Source organism: Camelus ferus, chromosome 19 (assembly GCF_009834535.1).
Source record: "Camelus ferus isolate YT-003-E chromosome 19, BCGSAC_Cfer_1.0, whole genome shotgun sequence".
Classification (NCBI taxonomy): Eukaryota; Metazoa; Chordata; class Mammalia; order Artiodactyla; family Camelidae; genus Camelus; species Camelus ferus.
The window spans coordinates 2691138-2714082 of record NC_045714.1 but is presented as its reverse complement, the minus strand read 5'-3'; the positions used below and the strand labels follow the sequence as shown (position 1 = coordinate 2714082).

The following is a 22945-nucleotide window of genomic DNA, read 5'->3' as shown; positions in this document are numbered from 1 at the left end:
TAGATGGATGGATTAGATAGGTAAGTAGATAATTAACTAATTAATTCTATGTCTAAATAAGATTAGGGACACCAGGTCAAACACCTGGTTTGACAGTTCTCTTTCCTGCAGAACTTCTTAGAACCTTCAAAATGCAAATATATTTTGTGACACAGAGAGAGAATGTACTCTTGAATAAACTTAGTTGACTGCAAAACCTGTTTATAGCACATCTCTTCACATTTTCCCTAGCAAACTCCAGTTGGGGAAACACTGTTCTAAGAGAAAGGGGCTTGGGTGGGGCCTGGGGACACTCAGGGCTGAGCCTGGGTCTGGTTGATGGGAGAGGATCTGGGCTGGGCTTGGGGAAGCAATGGTCTGACTCCTCTGCCTTTCTCCCCCAGGAAAAAGAGACCAGATCCGGTGAGTCTGGGGCCCTGACTCGGGAAGAGAGCCTGCTTCAGGGCCACTTATGGAGGTGAGGGCAGGAGATGAGGTCTCACTCTCCCTCCTCCCTTCCTCTCTCCGTCTGGCCCCTCCTGTCCCTTCCCAGACCCCGAAGCTGAGCTCCTTCCCCTGCCCCGTGTGTGGCCGTGTCTACCCCATGCAGAAGAGACTCACACAGCACATGAAGACACACAGCACAGAGAAGCCCCACATGTGTGACAAGGTGGGTAGGGCCAAGGGCAGGGCTGGTGTGGGGTCGGGGTGAGGACCTGCCTGGGGGATCCCCCATCTAATTCACTCCGCCCTCCCGCAGTGTGGGAAGTCCTTTAAGAAACGTTACACCTTCAAGATGCATCTGCTCACGCACATCCAGGCTGTCGCCAACCGCAGGTACACTGACAAGGAGGCCTTAGGACTGCAGCACCCCTGTCGCACCCGAACACTGAGCTTTCCCCCTCTGACCACCTCCAGGTTCAAGTGCGAGTTCTGCGAGTTTGTTTGTGAGGACAAGAAAGCACTGCTGAACCACCAGTTGTCCCATGTCAGCGACAAGCCCTTCAAATGCACCTTTTGCCCCTACCGCACCTTCCGAGAGGACTTCCTACTGTCCCACGTGGCAGTCAAGCATACAGGTCAGGCTGGCCATGCCCCAGCCCCACCCCACCATGGATGGTGAGCCCTCAGGCTCCGTGGCCCCCAGTCGGAGGCTCAGCTCTGTCCTCCCCACTGGCCTCGGCAGCCCCTGCCCTTCAATTGCAAGGGAATCGCCTCTAGGACGCACTCTAACCTCAGCTCCGACTCTAACTCAGCCAGCTCTTCTCTGTGTGCCTGGGGCCAGTCACTTGTCCTCTCTGAGCCTTTCTTAGCAGTGAGAGGGGGGATACCAACCATGTGGTTGTTATAAAAGTGAGTTCCATTTGTTCCTGAGCCCTGCCTGTGCTGGGCGCTGGGGCTAGAGACGGGTCATCCATAGGCCCTGCCCTTGGCAGATGAAGCAGCTGAAGCTGGCCCACGGAGGATAGACAGTGAAAGCTGGTTCTTCCTCCTCACTGGTGTACAGCCCTCTGGCAGGCACGCTGGGGAAGATTAGAGAAAGGGAGCCAGGGGTCCTTTAGTTGGAATCCTGGCTCCCTGAGGGGAGGTGATTCATAAGAGGAGCCATGGTTGAGTGACCTTAAAAATAGGCTCTCACAGGAAGGCTGTGAATGTGGAAGGTGGACCTGGTTCGTCTGTGTCCCGGCCCACTGGAGTGGACAGAGCATATGTTCCCTGAGCTTGAGCACACATCTCTGGGAGTGAATAGTTGGGGAGGGCCTTGAGGTCACGGAAGGCTTCCTAGAGGGGGTAGGCAAGCCCAAGCGCCCCTTCACGTGTGCCTGCAGGGGCCAAGCCCTTTGCCTGTGAGTACTGCCACTTCAGCACAAGGCACAAGAAGAATCTACGCCTGCACGTGCGGTGCCGGCACGCTAGCAGCTTCGAGGAATGGGGGCGGCGCCACCCTGAGGAGCCCCCCTCCCGCCGTCGCCCCTTCTTCTCTCTGCAGCAGATTGAGGAGCTGAAGCAGCAGCATAGTGCAGCCCCTAGACCACCACCCAGCTCCCCAGGGCCTCCTGAGGTAAGCTCAGCCAAGCAGGCAGCAGACAGAAGAGGTTTGCAGGCAGGGCAAGAATGCCAGTATGATGCCACCTCTCCCAACCCCAACATCCCCATTTGCACTTTGGGTACAACGAAATGACCTCTGCCTCTCTGGATTATGGTAAAGAACAGCTGAGGTCACAAATGCCATCCCTAAGCTCAGACTAGGGGTGGTTTTCTAGCACTAGTATTAGAGAATGAAAATATCACTAGCTTAATTGTGGTAATAGTTTAGCATTTTCTCACATAAAAGAAGTCCAAAGGTCGGCAGCCCAGGGCTGATTTGTTGGTTCCATGGTCAGTCATCAGGAACCAAGCTCTTAGTATTCTTTCCCAGTCATCCTAGGCATACAGCTCCCAATATTTGTGGTTGCTTCATGATCCAGTATGGCTGCAGAAGCTCCAGCCTTCCTAGCCACAGCTCAAGCAAGAAGCAGGAGGAAGGGCTAGGGGGAGAGTAAAAAGGATGCCTGCCATCTAGCCATCTTACCTTCCTCGTGAACATTACCAGAAGCTTCTGCTTAGCCACATGGCCACACTTTACCTAGCTGCAAGGGAGACTGAGAAATACACTCTTGTAGTTAAGTATATTGCCTGCCCCAAAAGATGGACCATCACAATGTGCTGGTAGAACACAGAGAGGTTCTGGAGTCAGACGGTCTTGTGTTCCAAGTCCCAGTTCTGCTACTTACTAGCTGTGGGATCTTTAACCTTAGTCAGATCATCAGTAGCATTGAGCTCTAAACATCTTGAAAAGTGCTTGTGTGAAGATGAAACAAGCCAATAGACATAAAGTGTCTGACATGCAGGAAGTGCTTAGTGATGCACTTAAATCTGAGCTGCCTCCTCTCACACTTGGCCATATTCCTGCCCCACAGATCCCCCCAGAGGCAGCACCTTTCCAGTCCCCTGAGAACCCCCCACTGCTCTGTTCTGACACCCTGGGTGGTGCCACCATCATCTACCAGCAAGGTGAGTTCTGAGGGAGGGTGGTAGCAGGGGCAGGGCTTGTGCTGATGGGGAGGGTGGGGAAGGGGGCATTGGGTGCCAGTTTCCTAGCCCTTTCTAAGGCTCGGGTCTCACCCAACGCAGGAGCTGAGGAGTCCACTGCCATGGCCACACAGACAGCCTTGGATCTGCTGTTGAACATGAGCACTCAGCGGGAGCTGGGGGGCACAGCCCTGCAGGTGGGTGAGCTGCTGGGAATTCTCTCCGGCCCGCCTACCTTTGATGCCAGCTCTGCACTGGACACGGGTGGAGGGAGGAGAGTGATGAAGCGGACATGCCCTGTCCTCAGGGAGCTCCCAGTTAGTGGGGAGACAGATCCACTGAAACCCAGCGAGCAAACAAATGCAGAGGATGGGGACCAGCTGTGCCAGGGAGGCCCCAAGAGGCCAGGGAGGTCAAAGGATCTCCCACTCCACTCTCTGGAGTCAACAGCGACCTCCACCATGCTGAGTAGTAAGCACGACCCTTGTTGTTTCTGGGACCCTGTTCTCGTTGGTTTTCTGCTAGCTCTGTGGCCGTCCTGTGCCTGTGGGTCTGAAGTAGCTTTCCATCTAGCCTTGTGTCCTGATTCTGTGCCACCTCCCACAGCCTGACGGACTCCCAAGGCTTTCTCCAGCTCAGAGCTCTTGCTTGTTCCATGCACCTGAAGCCCTCAAGTTCATTGTCTTTACTTCTCCCTCCTCCACCCCACTGCCTCCCTCCTCTCCCCATGTGCTTCTCTAAGGCAGGGAAACGTTGTTAGCACCTCTTGTCTCCCAGCTTGTTGAAAAGATGTAGATCGTATGTTTGAAATGATAATTTCCAAGAACTTGGAATAGTAACATGCTGCTCAGGGACAGACAAAACTCCATGGAGGAGGAAGCCTGGTGCTGGACCTGGAAATCTTCATAGGGTTTAGTTTGCAGTGTTTGGGGTTATATAGTTTTACATTTTTAGACAAATGTATCACTTTGTTACAGTTTTCGCCTTTGATATCATCCGTAGAAAGGCCTCCTTCACCTCAAGATTATATGAATATTCGTTTGTATTTTCTTCTTAGGGGTTCATTTTTTACACTTAAATCTTTATTCCACCTGGAATTTATTTTTGGTGTATACAGAAAGGTAGGGGACTATCTTTATTTTTTTTCCAAAAGTTTTCCAGTGCAGTAGATCAAATCCTCAAATCTTCCCTGTGGTTCAGAATATCCTCTTTATTGTGCACTAGATTCCCACGTGTACAGGAGTCTGTTTCTAGACAAGTTCTGTTCTGTTGCTCTGTCTGCTGTTCTCATGCCAGTGTCATGCATTTTGGGTTTCTTGTTTTTGTTTTTCTGGTTACAAAAGCATATGCTTGTAAAACTCAAAATGAGCATTAAGAAAAAAAACAAACAAACAAAAATGAACATTAAAAAATATTCTCTTTAGAAAGTCCGTAAAATTCCTCCCTTCCCCTTAGTTTCCACTGTGAACAGCTTAATAAGCATTTCTGCAGAGTTTTGTCCATGAGCTCACCAACACATAGATCTTGTGATCCTCAAAAAATGGGATCACACTCCCCATGCTGATCGACAGCCTGCCTTTTCTTCCCTCGATAGCACATGAGGCACCGCCTGGCCACACACACCCATCTCTTGTGTCCTGACTTATCCACATCACTCCATCAGATAGATTTCCTGAAGTTTTGTCAGTCCTTTATGACTGGATAGTTTCCAATTTTTTATTAACTCAAGGCAGTGCTCCAGTGTGCACACATTTTCAGGTGCTCATAAACATGTTTTTTAGTTTTTTTAAAAAGCCGCCTAGAAGTAGAATCAATGGATCCCGAGGTATGGAGCCTCAAAATAAGATACGCTAATTACATGACCACTGCCAGAGTGTGTTTCCCCACAGCCCCGTCAGCACTGGGTAGCGTCAGTCTTTACAGGTCCCTTCTGTGCGATGGGAGTAGATGTCATGGTCTTATTTTGTAATTTTGTGGTCATAAATGAGATTGAATTTTTCTGTATGTTCATAGACCATTTTACTTATTCTCTGACTTACCTGTGTCCTGTATCTATTTTTCAATTAAATTATTAGTCTTTTTATTATCACTTGGTAAGGTCTCTGTGTATATGAGGAAAGTCTGCCTTTTATCTCTAATATGGATCATTAAATACCTCCCTTTGTTTTCTGATCTCATTTTATGGTTTGTTTTGCTGTAGGTTTTAGCGTCCTTTGTCGTGATTAGGAAAATCTTCCCATCCCAAGGATTATAAAAATATCCACATTTTCGTTTAAGATATTTCGAGTTTTATTTATTACATTTTGATCTTTAATCAATGTGAAGCAGACTTTGGAGGAGGATGTGAGGTAGAGCTCTGACTCATTTTTTTTCTTAAATGGTTTGCTGCTTGTTCCTCTACCCCAGGCTTTCTTAATTTTGGCACTTTGGGCAAGATAATTCCTTGCTTTGGGGCCTGTCCTCATCATGGGATGTATGGCAAAGTCTCTTTCCAGTTGCTGGGAGCACACAGTTGTTATTGTGCAATTGACTGGCAGTGGCACTGGGTCTAGCCAGAGTGTAGGGGAGCTTTGAGGCCCTGAGATAGAAAAAGGCCTTGAATGCCAGCTCCTTTGCCACAGACTTTACTCATGATGCCCACTGATGCTGTTGCAGGTGGCTGTGGTGAAGTCAGAGGACGTGGAAGCAGAGTTAGCATCCTCCGGTGGGCAGCCCTCCCCAGCAGGTGCCACTCCCCAAGTGGTAACCCTCCACGTGGCAGAGCCAGGGGGCAGTGTGGCTGCTGAGAGCCAGCTAGGCCCCCCTGACCTACAGCAGATCACCCTGGCGCCTGGGCCGTTCAGCGGGGCTGGCTACAGCGTCATCACGGCACCCCCTGTGGAGGAGGGCACATCAGCTCCCGGCACACCTTACAGGTGAGACCTGCCGCCTGCAAGACCCCATTCAGCCATTTGTAGGTGTGCTGGGGGGGAGTCAGATGAGGACCCCACCTTCCCACCCAAGCCTAGTTGGCTCCTAATACCTGTAAAATGATTGGCATGTAGGGAAGTGATATCCCTTGCAGGAGGTCAAGAGCTACAGTTTTTTGGCCACTGAAGATGTTCCAGGTACTTGACATTCATGAACTCGCTTAAACCATTTCCGTGAGATCCACGTTTCCCTCACTTTACAAACGAGGAGGGAGGTGAAGGAACTCACCTAAGGTCAGACATGCAGTAGATCTGAACGCTGGCTCATGTGTGCTTTGTTCTGGATGGTCTCGAAGGTGTTTTCCAGTTCTGACCTTCGGAAGGAGCTCAGGTGCCTTAACAAAACTGGAGGCCCTGCAGGTGCACCTGGCTTCCTTTACACTGAGCACGTTTGGGGCAGAAGTGTTTGTTTTCCACGTTTGTCGAACCCCTGGGCACTCTGAGGAAGCCCTGCATCTAAGTACCGAATTGTTTAGCTGGGACGGGAGTCCGGATCCCGGGGCCAGCACCTGAGCAGCCCAGTCTCAGCATCTGCTCATGGGCTGTGGGTCCTTATCAGCCCTGCCGCCCCCACTTGCTCTCTTTCTGCCCCACTTGGCCAGACTTGGGCTTGACCCCAGGGGCCTTTCACCTCGCCACCCATGCCCATTAAGAGAGTAGGGATGACCACTTTTGAGCAGGACAATACATTAGACACGTGGTCACCATTTACTGAAGAGGCAGTGAAGGACTGGATGGTAAGAGGCGCAGCCAGGATTTAAACTGGGGCTCTACCTGTGGTGGCAGTCACTCAGCTGATGACTTTCTTGGGGAAGGAGACTCCTGTGGCCCTCCAGCCTCTCAGAGAACATTGCCTCACCTCTCCCCTCCTTTGTGCTCACAGTGAGGAGCCCCCAGGAGAGGCAGCCCAGGCTGTGGTTGTGAGCGACACCCTGAAAGAAGCTGGCACCCACTACATCATGGCAGCCGATGGGACCCAGCTGCACCACATTGAGGTGAAGCTCGGGGTAGCCCGCCACTACCCCATTTCTCATCCTTCCCTCCCTCTGTGCCTCACGTTCCCCAATCTCTCCACAGCTGACTGCAGATGGCTCCATCTCCTTCCCAAGTCCGGATGCCCTGGCCTCTGGAGCAAAGTGGCCCCTGCTGCAGTGTGGGGGGCTGCCCAGAGACGGCCCTGAGCCCCCGTCTCCAGCCAGGACCCACCGGGTAGGGGACCCCCAGGGCTCTGCCTCCCCACCTCCTGCAGCCAGCAAAGCCCTGGGCCTGGTAGTGCCCTCCTCGCCACCATCTGCAGCCACTGCATCGTCAAAGAAATTTTCCTGCAAGATCTGTGCTGAGGCCTTCCCTGGCCGAGCTGAGATGGAGAGTCACAAACGGGCCCACGCTGGGCCTAGCGCCTTCAAGTGCCCTGACTGCCCCTTCAGTGCTCGCCAGTGGCCTGAGGTCCGGGTAGGTGTCCCATGTGCCTCTGCTGGCACCCGACTGTGTAACAAACCTTGACTGAGTGTCCCCTCAGGCAAAGCCCTTCCCTCCCCACTGACTCAGCAGGGCCCCAGCTGTCAGGGAGCTCAGTCTGGTGGGAAGGCAAACCAGGCCACACGTGACTAACAGACTGACAGTGTCCCCAGGGGGAACTACATGAACACAGCAGAGCACAACGGGATGAGTCACGTGGGCTTGGGGTGCTGGGGAAGATGCACAGAGGCAGTGGCACGCTAGGGAGATTCAAGTCCTGCAGGACACAGAGGGCAGAGTCCAAGGGAGCAGCGGCGGTGTGAAGGCTGGGTTCCAGGGCCCCTGGCCATTTGCCTGAGGACCACCCATTCCCAGATCCAACCACACTGACTCATCAGCAGCACAGTGAGGGAAGCAGGGCTCAAGCGTCAGGGCTGCAAGAGACCTTCAGTGGGCCCTCATCTGAGCCTGTGTGTTAGTTACATAGGGGGGCGAACTGAGTCTGAGTAGGGACAGGGCTTTCCAGGTGAACTAGTGACGGAGCCTGTGGCTTTTCCCCCAACACCCAGCAGCACTAGACCTTAGTCTGACGTGTATTTTTTACTCGGCTCCTCCCAGATCCATGGCACTGAGGTCAGGGTCCCTAGCGGCTCTATCTGGGGAAAGCTGTCTGTCCTGACCCAGCCGACACCCTTGACTCTGCCCGTCTGCAGGCCCACATGGCACAGCACTCAAGCCTGCGACCCCACCAGTGCAGCCAGTGCAGCTTTGCCTCCAAGAATAAGAAGGACCTGCGCCGGCACATGCTGACCCACACCAATGAGAAGCCTTTCGAGTGCCACCTCTGCAGGCAGCGGTAAGGCCAGGTGCACGGGGGTACAGGCTGTTGGGCACATGTGGTGGGGCTGCCCCTGAGCCTTCTTCCTTCCCCTTCAGGTTCAACCGCAACGGGCACCTCAAGTTCCACATCCAGCGGCTGCATAGTCCTGATGGGAGAAAAGCAGCAAACCCAACTGCTCGGGCCCCAGCCCGGACCCCCACCCAGACCATCATCCTGAACAGTGATGATGAGACACTGGCCACATTGCACAGTGAGCTGCCCCTGGGGCCCCAGGGTGGACAAGGGACTTGAGCCACTGCCCCAGAGAGCACCCGTGGGCCAGAGTCGGGCCAGGGCATTTCAGGTTTCTCCAGAGCCCCTGAGTGAGTGTCTTCCTCTCTGCCCAGCTGCACTCCAGTCCAGTCACGGGGTCCTAGGCCCAGAGCGGCTACAGCAGGCGCTGGGCCAGGAACACATCATTGTGGCCCAGGAACAGACAGTGACCAATCAGGTGAGAGCCTGAATTGGGGGCCCTCATGGTAGGTCACAGGCAGGGGTGGGGATGCCTAGAGATCTGAAGCTAGAGGTGGCTTGGCCCTGGCAGGAGGAAGCCACCTACATCCAAGAGATCACTACGGCAGACGGCCAGACAGTACAGCACCTGGTGACGTCTGATAACCAGGTGAGCTGCTGCTGACCACCTCAGACATGAGTGCCCGCCCTCCTCCCTCCCCCCCCAGCCCCAGGCCCACTTCGAGGAGGGACAGTACTTTCCAAACCACCACTCTGGGGGTTCCTTGCTTGCAGCTGCCATTGTTGATCAGGGGTGTGTCTCTGGTCGCCGGGTCTGCTTTCCCTGCTGAGCTCCTGGTGAGCAGGCCCCCAGTACCTGCCTCTTCTCTACCCTTCTTCAGGTACAGTACATTATCTCTCAGGATGGTGTCCAGCACCTGCTACCCCAGGAATATGTTGTGGTCCCAGAGGGCCATCACATCCAGGTAGGCCAGACCTGAGACAAGAGTGAGGTGAGGGATGTACATCCTCCTCCTAGGATTACTGGGTTGGCTTCCTCTCTCCAGGTACAGGAGGGCCAGATCACACACATCCAGTATGAACAAGGGGCCCCTTTTCTTCAGGAGTCCCAGGTAGGGCCCTTTGGGGAACCAGGTGGAGCAGGGGCATGAGCTAGGGTCCGGTAAGGCCATATCTCATTGGCTTCTCTCCTCCAGATCCAGTATGTGCCCGTGTCCCCCAGCCAGCAGCTTGTCACACAGGCCCAGCTTGAGGCTGCAGCACACTCAGCTGTCACAGGTATGGAGGCCAGACCCTGAGGATCATGGGGGCCTGAGGTCCAGGCCTAGCACCTGGGCCTCAGGCTCACTATCCTTTCCCCTCCCCTGGCAGCGGTGGCTGATGCTGCCATGGCCCAAGCCCAAGGTCTGTTTGGCACAGAGGAGGCAGTGCCTGAACACATCCAACAGCTGCAACACCAGGGCATCGAGTACGACGTCATCACCCTGACGGATGACTGAGCCCCAGGGATCCAACTCAGACCATGGATATTGGGGCCAGCCCAGCTGGGGGTGAGGGGCCCACGGGGACTGACTCCCTGCTCCACCTAGGGTCTCAGATACTAGCAGCCAGCATCCTGTCACTCCTGGGGAGCCAGATCTGTGCTGCTGAGGGTAGGGGACAGCCATGGGCCCCAGCCAGGACATGCTGGGGCCCCAGCCTGCAGGCAGGCTTTGGAAGAGAGGTTTATTTTTGTTTGGACCCTCAGTCTCAATAAAGGGACCAGCGTCCAGCCCTGGCCCGCTCACTTTGTCCACTTGCTGCTACAGCCTGAACCCAGCAAGGACTTAGGAAGCAGGAGGAGCCCGTTAACAGCCCACAAGGAGGGGAGTGAGGTGGAGGCTGCCCAGCCCTGTGGTGTCTGTTGCCTGGGCTCTGTAAGTACAGTGGCCCAGCAGCAAGGCAGACCCTTGCTTGGGGCAGAGGCCTGATAACTGGGAGATGGCTAAGCTGGTGAGAACCCCACTGAGCACCTTCAGACCCTGCTTCCTTCCCAGCCCCAGGGTAGCACTGGCACCATGCCCAGAGATCCTCAGAACACAGCCAGGTGCCTGTACCGATGCCAAACCCTAAGACCTGGTGGCTCTGAGCCGCTCTTCCTTCTGACCCTCAACTGTAAAACATACATACCTGGCTTCCCACTCCCTTTGGTGGCTCCAGGGCCAACAAGGGTCTAGCTTTCTACCTGGACACAGCTACCTACCTGCTGCTCCCCAGGGGTACGAGCGCAGGGCCCAGCTGTGGGGACAGCGGGATGAGAAGTTAAATGCCAGAGCCCTGGATTAGGGTGTGAAGGCCCAGGGGTCAGGAGAAGGTGAGCCTGGAGGTATAGGGGTGTGGTCCCAGAAGGAGCTCCAGGTTCTGCAGCCTTCTCTGCCCTCAAGACCCTCACACATTCTTGGGGGGGGGGGAATCTGTATTTCCTTTTACAAATGAAACAAGGTGGCAACAGGATGGGGGTGGGGAAAGGAAGGGAAGGCATAGGGCCTATTTACAAGGGCCTTGGAGTGAGTCTGAGATGGGAAGGTGGGAGTTGGGGGCAGGGAGGGGGAGCCCTGGCAGAGCCATAATCTTCCTATGTCATTGGCAGCCTGAGTCCTGCCGCCCCCCAGAGGGAGAGTCCTAGGGTCCGCTCAGCCCCGAGAGGCCTGAGTTCCAGCAGTCCATACCAGCACTCTGGGGCTCCTCCTCCCCGCAGGATGTGTTAAGTAGGGTGAGGCTCGCGGCTGGGGCCCTGCTCGCGGCCTGAGTCCCGGTCCTTGGCCTCTGAGGAGGACGATGAGGAGCCGCCGGAGCCATGGCTGCGGCCTGACTGCCGGTAGGCCGTGTTCAGCTCCTGCAGCCGCTCAGGCGTCGGCCCCCACTTGGCAAAGCCGGGCTCGTTCTGTAGGAAGAGCACGGCTGTGTTGTGCACAGCCTTGTAGTGCATTTCCTCCCTGTGGGCAAAGGCAGCAGCTCAGGGAGGGGCCCGGCCTGGCCTGGTCAGCCAGGCCCTCCTGCCCCACCCTCCCCAGCACCCACTTCTTGCAGATGTGCTGGGAGCCACTGCGGTACTCATGCTCGAAGGCAGGCAGGACCAGCTGGTGGCGCTTGAAGCGGCTCTGCTCCATGCGGGTGAGCGCCGGTGTCGGGGGTTCCCGCCACTCAGGGATGAACACGATGAAGGACAGGGGCTCTGGCGAGCTCTCGAGCAGTTTCTGTGGGAGGGGGCCCGGGGTGGATGTCAGGGGCTGTCCTCCAGTTGGCTGGGCAGCTTGCTCGCCACACCCACCCCCAGCAGCAACACACCCACCTCGAAGTGAGATACCATGGCATCCATGAGCTCCTCGCAGAACGGAGGGTTGGCCTCGAAGGAACCACTCAGCGGGGAGAAGTCCAGGCAGGGCCTGGGGACAGAGGTGAGCATTCTAAGTCTTACCGGGACACAGTCCCTCAACCAAAAACAGGCGATGCCCCCACTCCTAGACAGCCACTTTGAAGAGATGGCTGGAGTCAGGCCAGAGGCCAACATTCACCCTTAATTTGTCCTGGTATAGGGTGTGGCTATCTCTGTTGAATGGATGGCAACAAAGAGGCTCAGGCTGGTGGGCCCAAGTTCACCAAGCTGGTTAGTGGAGGAGCTAGAGCCCAAATCCAGTTCTGACCCCGCTGCCACCACAGCACAAGCCACACCCAGGAATCCCCCAACTGCCAAGCTTTTCCCTCTTGCTGGCCTGGCCACACTTTCCTACTGGAGGCAGCACTATCTTCCCCTCTCATCTGTCCTCCCCCAACCACCATGCTAGTCTGTAAAGTCGCCACCCTGCATTCCTCTCAATGCCCAGAACCAGGTGCTCCTACTCCAAACCTGGGCTAATTCAACAAGCAAGCCACAGGCTGGGTTAGGAGATTTTGCAGGCTCCCAGAGGTTCCGCAACAGGTCCGAGGTCACATAGCTGGTAAGGGGGGAAGGCAGGGACTCCACCCAAGACTGCCTGACTCCAAAGCCCAAAAGCTCTAGGAAGCAGCTGATCAAGGTGGGCCTCTGTGCTCTGGAGGACACTTGCTTAGGTGAGAGAGGACCCACAGGGGAACCCCTGGCTCTCACCCGCGGGAGCCAAAGTAGCCATCTGTGTCAGGGAAGGCAGAGCAGTACTGGCGGAAGTAGCAGTTGAGGGGCGAGGCGAAGCACTCGAAGCTGACGCCGAAAAGTCGGTGAAGGGCCTCGAAGACGTGCACAGGCAGCGATCCCTGCAGGCCTGTCCCCTCGTAGAGGCCCACGCCGAACATCATCTGCAGAGCAGCCTGCTCAGCCTCCAGGGTGCAGCCTCCCCGCCCCCTCCAGTCGAGCCCTGCCCCAGCTGCCCCAGGCCTGTACCTGGTACCGTCGGAGAAGACACCAGACTCGGGGCAGGAACCTCTCAAAGGCAGAATCATCAATGCAGCTGTAGCGGTAAAGGAGCCACTGTGGGACAGAAAGCAGTAGGTTTCAGCAGCGACCCCTCCCTCTCTCACTGGCCTCCTGCAGAAGACTCCAGGTGGAGGAAGAGTCAGCCTCATGTCTCCCACCTGAGGGGACCCGCCCCCCCAACCCCAGCTCTTACCAGCTTGCTGAAGTAGTTGCGGCTGACCTTGACCATCTCGCCCTTGTACCGAATGCAGACCACGTTGTTCTCCATATGCATCTCCACGCTGGGCATGGGAGGCGCAGACACGGCCAGCCGCACTGGGTAGCAGTACACCAGGCGGGGCTCCACCTCGGGGGCCTCTACCTCCTCTGTGGGCAGGAGATCAGTGAGGGGCCACCAACTCTCACCCTGCACAGCCTCAGTGCCCACCACAGGCCAGGAGCTTCACACATGCAGTAACCAAGGGAGGTAAGTCTCATCCCAGGGAGGAATAAACTGCAGCTCAGACAGTTCCGTAACGAAGGAAACAGCCAGGCCACTGGCAGGGCGACAACCGTGGGTCATGTCCGCCTGTTCTGTACTGACACGGGGCCCGGTCCGCCCGCCTCGGGGCCTGGCAGGCAGGGAGGCAAACTCCAGGCTGTGGGTCTGCTGCCATGCGTGTCTTCATCACCAGTCACAGTACCTTATTTTGGGATCTTTTGGGGCCTAGCACTTTGAATTCCCAGTGAATCCTCATGATCCTGGGGCTAGGTGTGACCTCAGTGAGGCTTACAGGGACTGGGTGTAAACGCAGATCCACATAACTACTCATCCCTGGCCTGCCTTTCCCACCTCCGGATCTCCCTTTCTCATCACTTCTGCTTCCTAGAGGAGTGCCGAAATCCCAGAGCCAAGCACAAAGCTGATCCTGCCCAGACACTGCCTGGAGAAACGGGCTTCCCCAAACCACTCTGCAGCCTTGCAGCTCAGCCTCACCTGTCCCTTCAGCCAGGGCCTGGGATGCCGAGCTGATGGCATCACACCAGCCCCCTACCTGGGATGTTGTTTTCCTTGAGGATGGCAAGGTGCTTCTCTCGGATCCGTTTGACGTACTCCAGGGAGATGTGGTAGATCTTACTGCAGATGCCTTCCACCGAGTCCTTGGCTGCGGCCGAGACATGGGGGCCACACTGCCTCCGTAGATGCTCCAGGCGATCCTGGAGGAGACACTCCTGATCAGGGCTTTAGTGGGCTGGCAGGGAGGGCTATGAGATTCCAACAGTCCTCATTTTAAAACAGTCTCTGCTACTTACTAGCTGTGTGACTTGGACAAATCCCGAATTGTGAACCTTATTCCTCAACTGTTAAGGGAACACACGACACTTAACCTAACAAGGCAGTTGGAGTATCAAATACGATCACTTCCATTAAGGGCTTACCAAGCCCCTGGCATACAGTAAGTGCCCAATGAATGCCAGCACTTATTGTTGGAGTTACACTGTGCCAAATCTCATGATACTTGCTGGGGAACAGACAAACCGGCACCATCCCTGCTCATAAGGCATGTGCAGTCTATCGGGGAGAGGGACCCTCGTAAGTCAGGGTCCCCCTGGTCACTGCAGATTTGCCGTTTGAGCTTTTAGTGACTTGTAAGGTTAACTGTAGGCATTTGTAATTTTGCTGAATTGCACGTGTGAAAGTGATGGGTGAAAATGAGTCACTCTGGCTAGTGAGTACACCTACCTTTGTCATTCTACGTGTCAAGTACACAGTTACTATCGTGAAGTGCGAAACCTTGTCTCTTGTGAAAAAGGGTCCTGAAAAGAAAGTCCATTGCTAGTGCTGGTGGAGAGTTAAAAAAGTGATGGGTTTGGGCCAGGAAACAATTGTTTTCAATGCATTAAAGTGGGCAACTGAACCTGGCGGTAGCCCTTAATTGTGACAGGACCACACACAGCCGAGAAAAGGCAGTTTGTTGGTCTGTTTCTAAAAATCTAAAGGGAGGTGTTGAACATTCATTAAGTGGAAAAAGCAGCTGTTTATGACGTGTGGTCGAGCAAAGGATTCCATTAAGAACCTGAATGGAAGTTTTCTTTGGGAGAAAGCCAGGAGCCTAGACAAACATCTCTACAGATGTCAGTCTGTGGACCGAAGAGTGTCAGGTGTGCTGCACTGCACAAAAACTGGCTGCCCGCCTCAGCAGGCAGAGTGGGCTTCTCAGAGGCAGTGGCCACAAAGCCAGTCCACTGGCCACCTGCCCAGGGCCACTCACCATGTAGTCCTCCTTGGAGGCAGAGTGGTCCTTCCGCAGCCAGCTGAAGGTGTCCTCCACGTTCCACTTGACCACCTTCCTGCTGTCGGGGGATGCACTCCTGCCAGGCGAGGGTGCATCAAGGGGCTGGCTGTTAATGTACCCCACCTTCCTAGCTCCTCCCCCCACCACTTCCAATAGTGGCTTACACCACAGCCCTTGTTCTGCCTCTGGGAGCTGGCCCCACTCCTGCCACCAACAATGACAGAGCCCTATGAGTAGGTCATATGGCCTTTGCCCTCCCCACTCTGGTCACAGAGCCAAACCTAGACTCAATGAGCCGCCTGGCAGCCTCTGCGTATTTGAAGAGCAGGCGCTTGGCTTCCTCCCGGAACTTGATTCGGGATAACCTGCATTAGAGAGATTAGAAGACAGAGTTAGAGCCCTTCTCTGTGAGACTGGGCACACAAGCCAAGCTGCCTGGGTCCGCCCCAGCTCTTGGGGCTGTACCTGATGGGAATGTCATTCATGATTTCTCGAAACATGGAAGGTGACACAACCGGTTCGCAGTTGCTTGGCAACAGGGGATCAGAGCCTTTGTCCACGACCTTGCGCTCCAGCATCCAGCGGTTGAAGGATTCCCGAGGGGGCTCAATGCCTGAGGGACAGGAAAGCTGATGAAGGTCTGGGTTCAGCCAGCAGGCTCCACGTGGGCTAGTACACAGGAGGCGCAGTGCGGGCACTGGTGCAGTAGTGAACAAGACCCGGCCCCTGTGATGTCAGGAGCTTACATCCTCAGCAACGTTTCCAAAATACATTCTGAGAATCACTAGTTTTATAAGGAGTGTTGCAAAGGGTAACAAAGAAGGGAAGGAGAGATTCTATATTTCAGCGAAGTTAAGCAAGTTTATTTACTAATTAATAAAAGCTGAGGTTTATTAAGCACTTACTCCTTGTAGTAATCCTGTGAGGGGTAGGTGCTCTCGTTTTTATGCCATTTTACAGATACATAAAGAGGCTTCGAACAGTGCCTGGCAGATAGTAAGCACTGTGGAAGTGTTAATTATATCTGTCATTTTGGTATTACTGACCCCAGCCACTCTCTCTGTAGGCACTGTTCCTGTCACTATCGCACAGATGAGGTACCACAAGTGCAGAGAGGTTAAGCTATGAGCCCGGGGTCACAGAGCCAGCAGTTAGTGGAGCTGGACTCCCACAGCACACACTCTCAACCACTGGGCTCCACTGTGTGCTCCCCAAGCCCAGATGGCCAATCCCCAGCTCGTGCTAACGGTGGATGGAGACAAAGGCCGGGATCCAGGAGGCAATTACCCTCTCGCTGCTGGCACAGCTCCCGGTAATGCTGCCGGAGCTTCAGGATGAGCTGGGAACGGAGCAGCTCCACCTCGGGATGTGGAGGAAGCACCTCTGAAGGCCCCCGGTGCTTGATGACGGCGTTGGTCTGAATGTCCAGATCCCAGTAGACCCTGGGGCACAGGCAGGAGCAATGAGAAAAGGAGGGATGCCCTGCCTGCGACCCCAGCCCTCAATCCCAGGCAAGCTGGCCACCAACGATGGGTGCCCCCACACTGATCAGCCAAGACTCACTCAGTGGGTCGGAGGAGAGCCGCCTGCTGTTTATCTTCAGGGGATGTCCCCCAAATCTTCAGTGTTGGGGTTCCTGGGACACTGGGGGAGCTGGGCACCGACGGTCCTGTGGGTGTCATGGGAATTTCAATCTGGAGAAAGAATCAAAGGCATCAGGTCAAGAGAGCTGGCCCACAGCTCCAACACTGCGCCCCCGACCAGCCTGCTGATGCCCAGCCCTCGTGGGGGCCTGCCAGCTGCCTGCCTGGGCAGCTGCCGACCAGCCGTTCTTGAGCGTCCACACACACTCACCTTGGGCTTCTTCACGCCATTGCCACTGGGCTGCTCGTCCGAGAGCTGCTGCTTTCGGGCCTTGTTCTCAGCCGGGGGGGTTTCCACCAAGCTTGAATCTTGGGGCAGGGGGGTCGCATTCAGCCCCAAAGGGTCCGACTGGTGGAGGGAGACCAGCAGAGTTACAACCAGGGTCAGAGGCTTAGAAGTCCCAGTACTGCAGAACCCTGATGCCCTCCTGCCCCCTGTTCCTACTCCTTGGAGAAAAGCAGAGAGGGCTGGGAGGCCGAAGGAATGCTGGGCTCCACTCCTGCCTACTACTTGGCAACTGTGTGACCTGGGGGAGTTCTTTCCCTTCCTAATTCCCTCACCTTTCCTGCCTCACCACTGAAGAGATTAAATGACTACAACCATTTTAACGTGACATCTGACATGAGGTCAGTGCCCAGTACATATTAGTTTCTTTTCCTTAAGAAACAGGATGAAAATCAAAAATAAAGAAAAACCTTAGGAAATGCTCATTTTTTAAGAAGCATTTAAAAAGTTCCCTGTGAATGGAACTCCTTTGGTGACACTAAGAAGAAGAGTGTGATGGTGGGCAAGGTGTGGCCCTGAAAGGCCATCAGGTGTGAGTCCTGCTCTGCCTCTTACTGGCTTGAGGTCTTGGGCCACATCACTCCCCCTCTCTGAGCTTCAGTGTCTCCGTCTGCAAAATGGGGATTGAGCGTGCCCAAAAAAGAAAAGTGCCTCAACTGACAGAGACCTCAAAGCCCACATTCCACCAGGCAGCCAGTGCCTCTACTTCCCCAACACGCTGACATCTCTGCTTCTAGACAGCGCTTCTCACCTCTTCCTCCCCTCACTGAGCTAACCTCCTCACCTTAAACCCTGATGCAGAGCTTTCCCTGTCCCCTCCCCTCCCCCAGGCCTGGGCAGGATCCCTGCTACTATGACATTCCTCTTCTTGTAGGTGCTACACTGTAATCCTCCCGCCCCCCCCCCCAGTAGACCACGTGCCCCCTAAGCGTGCAAAGTGCAAGGGCAGGACCAGGTCTATCTCGTTCACAACCGCATCGTGAGCACTGTGCCCAACGTGCAACACAAGGTCAGTATCACATTATTTTAATCATCTTTTTACGAGTCTTCCATGCTGGAGTGTAGGTGCTGAGAGGGCAGGAATTTTGTCTTGCTTGTCATTGTGTCCCTGGGTCCCGACACAGGGCTAAGTACGTAACAGCTGCTCAGGGTATGTTTGGGGAAGGCCCAGATGCCAGAAGCTGCTCTGAGACCCCTGCCCAGGGCTGCCACTCACAATTACGTCATGCTGGCCCAGCACGGGCATCTCCCACAGGGACTGGTTGGTGAATCGGTTGAAGTAGTAGGGACGGTTCTCTCTCCTGCTCCAGCACTTCTCCCAGCCTGCATGCACCAGCTCCTCTGCAAACAAGCATGGAACTCAGCCAGGGTCAGGGCTGCTCCTGGGCACCCTTCCTACCCTGCTACCACCACCACCTCCCTCCACCCACTGTCCCTCACCAGTACCTGGGAGGTCCTGCACCAGGCGGATGGGCTTTGGAGAACAGGGCTGGCTCTGATTGGAGGTGCCCGGGGAGTGACTCAGCAGGGACGCCTCCTCCCGGGGACTGCCGTGATTCTCATTGGCCATGTCAGCACCCACACCGGACCTGCCACACAGAGGACCAAAGGGTGTCACGGATAGCGGGGCATGGAGGTCAGTTCCACCTCCCCACCCACCAATTACAATCCACCAGGGGCGCCAGTGACCACCTGCACATGTGAAGAAATCAATCCAGTCCTGTCCTGGAGGGGCAGCCTGGTGCCACAGAAAGAGCCCTCAGATTGCAGTTCCCTCAGCTGTAAAATGGGTGCACTCCTGCTGCTTTTTTGGCCTGAAATACTCTCCCCAATTCTCTGCCTGGCTCATCACTAGGTTCACATCCTCCAGAAACTCCTCCTTGACTCTCCCTTCCCCAGGCTAGGTGCTCAGAGCCCCTCCTTAAGGCCACGAGCATCTCCACTGTGTACGCAAAGTCTGGTCCATCAAATGGGTTTGTCTCCTCATTGGACTGTCATCACTCCCAGGACTCAGAACTGAGTCCAGTTCAGCCCTCTCTAGTGCTCAGCATGGTACCTATTCATTCTGCCAGTGTTTACCAAAACCAACAGTGGCAGCCAAGACAGAGCAGGGTGTGCCTTTTAAAAGCTATCCCCATAGGAGGGAAGAGTAACTCCTCCTCTTCCCTTTTCCTATCCAGTAAAATCTAACTGGAACACAGCGCAGCCCAGGAATGGACATGGCATCTAATTAGATGCCCCATTCTACACTACAGAGCAAGAAGCAATTTTGTTGCTAAAAGAACCAATGGGACTGAGAAGGAACTGAGTTCAGGTGAAATCCCCAGGTGAAAATTTACTTTAAATACCAGGAAGGTCAGCTCCTTCTGGTTTGTGCTCCCTACCACCCCACCCAAAGCACATCCACCACAAGCCTCAATGGCCAAAGTGGTTCCCAACCTGGCTGTTAGACTCCTAAGAGCCAACTGAGATCAGACTGATGCTCCTAAAGTTGTTTTCAATGTAACAATATCCAAAAGAAATCAAACATTTGCCCACAAAAAGACCCAAAAAGACCACAAAGGCACATTTAAATGTTGGTTATCATTGCTGCTGAAATTTTATCAATTCATTGTGGGCACGCTGATTATCTCATGCTGATCAGAAGCTCAGATTGGTTGTTGACAACATCATAGAAATCACTGGGGTCCTTGATTTTATTGTACACTCAGTCACAGATGTCTTAATTTGGAAAAAGGAAAAATAAATATACTTCATCTGTACAGTTTGGCAGATAAGAATGCAGGGAACAAGGGAACATACATACAACAAAAGGAGGCGAGGATAGTAGAAAGGTTTGGAACCACTGACCAAGGGGAGCTGCCTTGGTTCTCTGGGGAGGAGGAATTCCCGGTGCCCTGGGGCTGAGCCCACAGGTCTCAAGGCTGAACGAAGTCCCTCTTTCTCTCACCCTCTGGGGTCTGCAACGCTAGCATGAGAGGGTTTTCTTCTCCGGCCAGACAGACCCCCACGTCACAGGGTCCCACAGAGGCAGTGGGCAGGCCTGCAGGAGAGCTCAGTGGGCAGGTGGTTGCTCAGCAGTGGAGTGGACGGGGTCCCAGGGGATTCCTCGCGTCAGCAACTGCAGAGTAAAGAGAAGAAAAGAGAGTTGCAGACCTGTGAAATCCTGCAGAGCAGGGACAACAGCAGGAGGGGCAAAGACACAGGGCACATCGGGAGCCCCCAACACAGGGCAGGACACACTGTGGGAGAGCTGGAGATTTAGGGGATGAAAACAGTACTTCTCAAGCTTCCAACCAACAGGTTCACCTTCACAGACTTGTAGCCCACACAGTCCCACAGGGCCCCCACTTGAGGTCCCTGAGCCTGGTTTAATGCTCTGCTGTCACCGTCTTCAGCTTTTTAGTAAGTTTTTAACATGGGGCCCACATTCTCACTTTGCACACTTGATCCCACAAACTGTGTGCCTGGTCTTGCCAACTAAAGTACACCTAAGGTAAGAAAAAAATTAACAAACAGACATATCACAGATGGGGGGACACAGAGACAAGCCACCCACAGTGAGTGAAAAACACTTCTTTGCATCAGGTGTTTAATTTAAAAAAAATAGTAATAACACGTGTAAATGTATTATATAACAGAGCACGTTCCCCTTTATTGGAAAATTATTTTCCCCAAGAAACACTGTGTGATACTGATGCACCAGGTAGATGAACTACGCCGAGGAGACACAAACAGCATAGTTTAGTGAGGTCAAGTGGGGACACTGCAGTGTTTCCAAAACCAGCTATGCACCAGAACCATCAGAGAATTTGTCAAAGAAACAAAACAAAAAAACCCTCAGATTCCTGTCCCTCACTCCACATTGTAGGAGTCAGAAGTGGGGAGGGGAGACAGACAAAAATTTGTATTTTTTAAACGCACCGCATAAGTGGGAATGAGAGATCGGATGACTAATTTTTCCACTTTACACCGTTTCAGTTCTCTACCAACTTATTACTAAAAAGTTTTTCTAATTCCCCACGTAATTTGAATGTAGCAAGTCGGTGGCCAAAGTACCAGCTCTGGGTTTGGAAAGACAGGGGTTCCAGACCCTCCTGCCATTTTCCGATTTATCAAATCAAAATCACTCAACCTCTGTGGTCTCTTATGAGTAGAGCCTAGCATACTGTACACTCTCAGTAAGAGGTAACTGTTACTACTAAGATAACGTTTTTATTTACCCTGTGGATTCCCACCCTCACTCACACCGCAGTCTAAAAGTGCCGAGGGGCTTAAGGATAAACTGTATCTGCGCAACCGGAGGAATCCACCAGAAGGAAAAGAAACTCCGACTCCAGGATTGGAGGAAGAGGGGGCGGGATTATTTCAGTAACGCACCAATGAGAATCCTCTTGCCCAGTAGGGAGGCGTCAAAGGGCTCGCAAAGCGCGCAGGCGCGGGGGCGCGCGATGGCGGGGAGGGGCGACCCCCAGCGCGCGCGCTCTCCCCTCCCCCCACCCCAGCGGAGGCGGGCTGTTTGGCGCGCGCGCGCCGGCCCATCTCCCGGGCTCCGCCCCCCGCCCCGCCGCGCGCTCCCGCCCCCGGGCTGAAGCGACTCAGAGTCGGAGCCCGACACAAAGGCGGTGGCGGCGGAAGCAGCGGAGGGGCCCTAGAGGCCGCTCCGCCCGCGCTCTCTGGACCCAACTCCCTCATCCAGGCCACCAGCCCGGCCGCCCACCCGTGGGCCTAAGATGGCGGCGGCGGCAGAGAGGGGCGAGCGGTAACCCGGAGCGGAAAGCGCCGGAGGGGCCACCGCCGCCTGGCTTCGGATCCCCGGACCCTGGCGCGGCTCGCGGCGGAACCATAGCTTCCTGGGGCTCTTACCTGCCCGCAGCGGACTCGAGGGGACGCGGCTACACGTTCTGCTCGACCGCCCGTTTTGCCGCCTCCGCCTCGCCCTCCCCAGCGCCGCTGCCGCCATCTTGTGTCCCGGGCCGGGACTCCGCGCTGCGCATGCGCTGGTACCGCCTTTGAGGGGCCTCGCCGCTGCTGCGCCGCCATCTTGAGTGTGGCAGGACCGGCCGACTCCTTATACCCTGCTTGCTGTGGGCCCCCTCCCCTTCCTCCCGTTCTTCCTTGCTGTTCCATGCGGGTTGAAGGAGGGGGGGCAGCTTTGCGGGCCCTGGGATGTGGACCGAGGAGGGGACAGACTCATAAGCACACTCCCTGCCTCAGTTTCCCCTGTGAGCACACTCGCTGGCGCCCGAGGACCTGGGTGGGCGGTGCGCGGGCAGGGTCGGACTGAGTGTGCGCAGCAGGGGGCGCGGGGAGAGTTTGGAACCTGCGGGGTCTCAGCTCCGACGCCGACCCTGGGGCGGAGTCCTGGTGACGTAGACTCTAGACGTACGGAGGATCTGGGTCCTAACTCCGCCGGGGCTCTGCCACTTCCGGCCAGTTGCTTGCCCACGCTAGGTCTGTTCAGAATATTTTCCAACCATTTCCCCTATCCAGGCTGCACTCAAATCGAGCCTTCTGTAATGAGGCTGCACAAGTCCTAAGAGCTCCTGAGTAGAAGAAACTAAAAATAGCTATAGGAGACATAATAAAGATGGCTTTTGGCAAAGTAGGGAAGTTACATAAACTAAATGCATCAGGGAGCTTTCTAACAGATCAGTGGTTGCGAGTTGCAATGCAAAAACTTAACTGAGAATTCAAGCCGGCTGCAAAAGTGAGCCCAGAAGGAGACTGGCAAGCACTAGGTACCCCACGCCCATCTAGCTCACTGGACTCTTTGGTAGGGGCGGGCGGACGACTCACTAACTCCACCTCCCCTCAGGCCTCCCAAGCAAGTCGACCTACCAGTGATAGCTTGAGAGGCAGACAAGCTTGCCACCTGCTGTTCGACTTGCGCTTCCCAGGTGGAGTCAGGATGCAGATACCCCAGCTGTGCTGCCGCCGGTATCCGTGGTGCATGTTCCCTGCAGCTTGGTGGGGTTGG

At 54.8% G+C, this 22945-nt stretch overlaps 2 protein-coding genes across 10 annotated transcripts in view; one reads left to right on the top strand and one right to left on the bottom strand.

The window, feature by feature from the left end:
* ZNF335 (zinc finger protein 335) overlaps positions 1-17379 on the top strand; it is a 25792-nt gene extending 8413 nt beyond the window's left edge. For 3 of the 7 annotated variants that reach the window (XM_014561748.2, XM_032461272.1, XM_032461274.1), the window contains 18 exons: positions 384-402; positions 533-649; positions 740-816; positions 898-1058; positions 1809-2041; positions 2940-3033; positions 3154-3248; positions 5707-5966; positions 6904-7015; positions 7098-7472; positions 8192-8334; positions 8415-8569; positions 8706-8809; positions 8903-8980; positions 9213-9296; positions 9378-9443; positions 9528-9609; positions 9703-10108. In XM_014561748.2, coding sequence (XP_014417234.2) covers positions 384-402; positions 533-649; positions 740-816; positions 898-1058; positions 1809-2041; positions 2940-3033; positions 3154-3248; positions 5707-5966; positions 6904-7015; positions 7098-7472; positions 8192-8334; positions 8415-8569; positions 8706-8809; positions 8903-8980; positions 9213-9296; positions 9378-9443; positions 9528-9609; positions 9703-9830 — 2383 coding nt within the window. In that variant the 3' untranslated portion in view covers positions 9831-10108. Of the gene's footprint in view, positions 1-383; positions 403-532; positions 650-739; positions 817-897; positions 1059-1808; positions 2042-2939; positions 3034-3153; positions 3249-5706; positions 5967-6903; positions 7016-7097; positions 7473-8191; positions 8335-8414; positions 8570-8705; positions 8810-8902; positions 8981-9212; positions 9297-9377; positions 9444-9527; positions 9610-9702; positions 10109-11400 lie in introns of those variants that run through there. The other 4 variants (XR_004312956.1, XR_004312955.1, XR_004312954.1 and 1 more) reach the window with 4 other exon arrangements.
* PCIF1 (PDX1 C-terminal inhibiting factor 1) lies at positions 10769-22945 on the bottom strand. Of its 3 annotated transcripts, none has more exons than XM_006187635.3 (17): positions 21832-22434; positions 19816-20086; positions 18412-18554; positions 18182-18306; positions 16891-17028; positions 16600-16730; positions 16324-16478; positions 15502-15649; positions 15318-15401; positions 15013-15112; positions 13795-13957; positions 12954-13126; positions 12728-12814; positions 12458-12642; positions 11663-11756; positions 11392-11567; positions 10769-11306 (listed from the first exon to the last, which is right to left on the bottom strand). In XM_006187635.3, the coding sequence occupies exons 3-17, from the start codon at positions 18533-18535 to the stop codon at positions 11075-11077; spliced, it is 2115 nt and encodes a 704-aa protein (XP_006187697.1). In that variant the 5' UTR covers positions 18536-18554; positions 19816-20086; positions 21832-22434; the 3' UTR covers positions 10769-11074. The 3 variants fall into 3 exon arrangements, with proteins under 3 accessions (XP_006187697.1, XP_032317167.1, XP_032317166.1); XM_032461276.1 differs by lacking the exon at positions 21832-22434 and adding an exon at positions 22807-22945 and having other exon boundaries at positions 11075-11306; XM_032461275.1 differs by having other exon boundaries at positions 11075-11306; positions 19916-20086; positions 21832-22438.

Bases quoted from the DNA above. Each gene is read 5' to 3' on its own strand.
- PCIF1 (XM_032461276.1), bottom strand. From the start codon at position 18,535: ATGGCCAATGAGAATCACGGCAGTCCCCGGGAGGAGGCGTCCCTGCTG. The intron at 15,113-15,317 runs GTTTGGCTCTGT...CTCGCCTGGCAG, and splicing joins AGGCGGCTCATTGAGTCTAG to GAGTGCATCCCCCGACAGCA. The intron at 11,568-11,662 runs GTGGGTGTGTTG...CCCCTCCCACAG, and splicing joins CCATGGTATCTCACTTCGAG to AAACTGCTCGAGAGCTCGCC.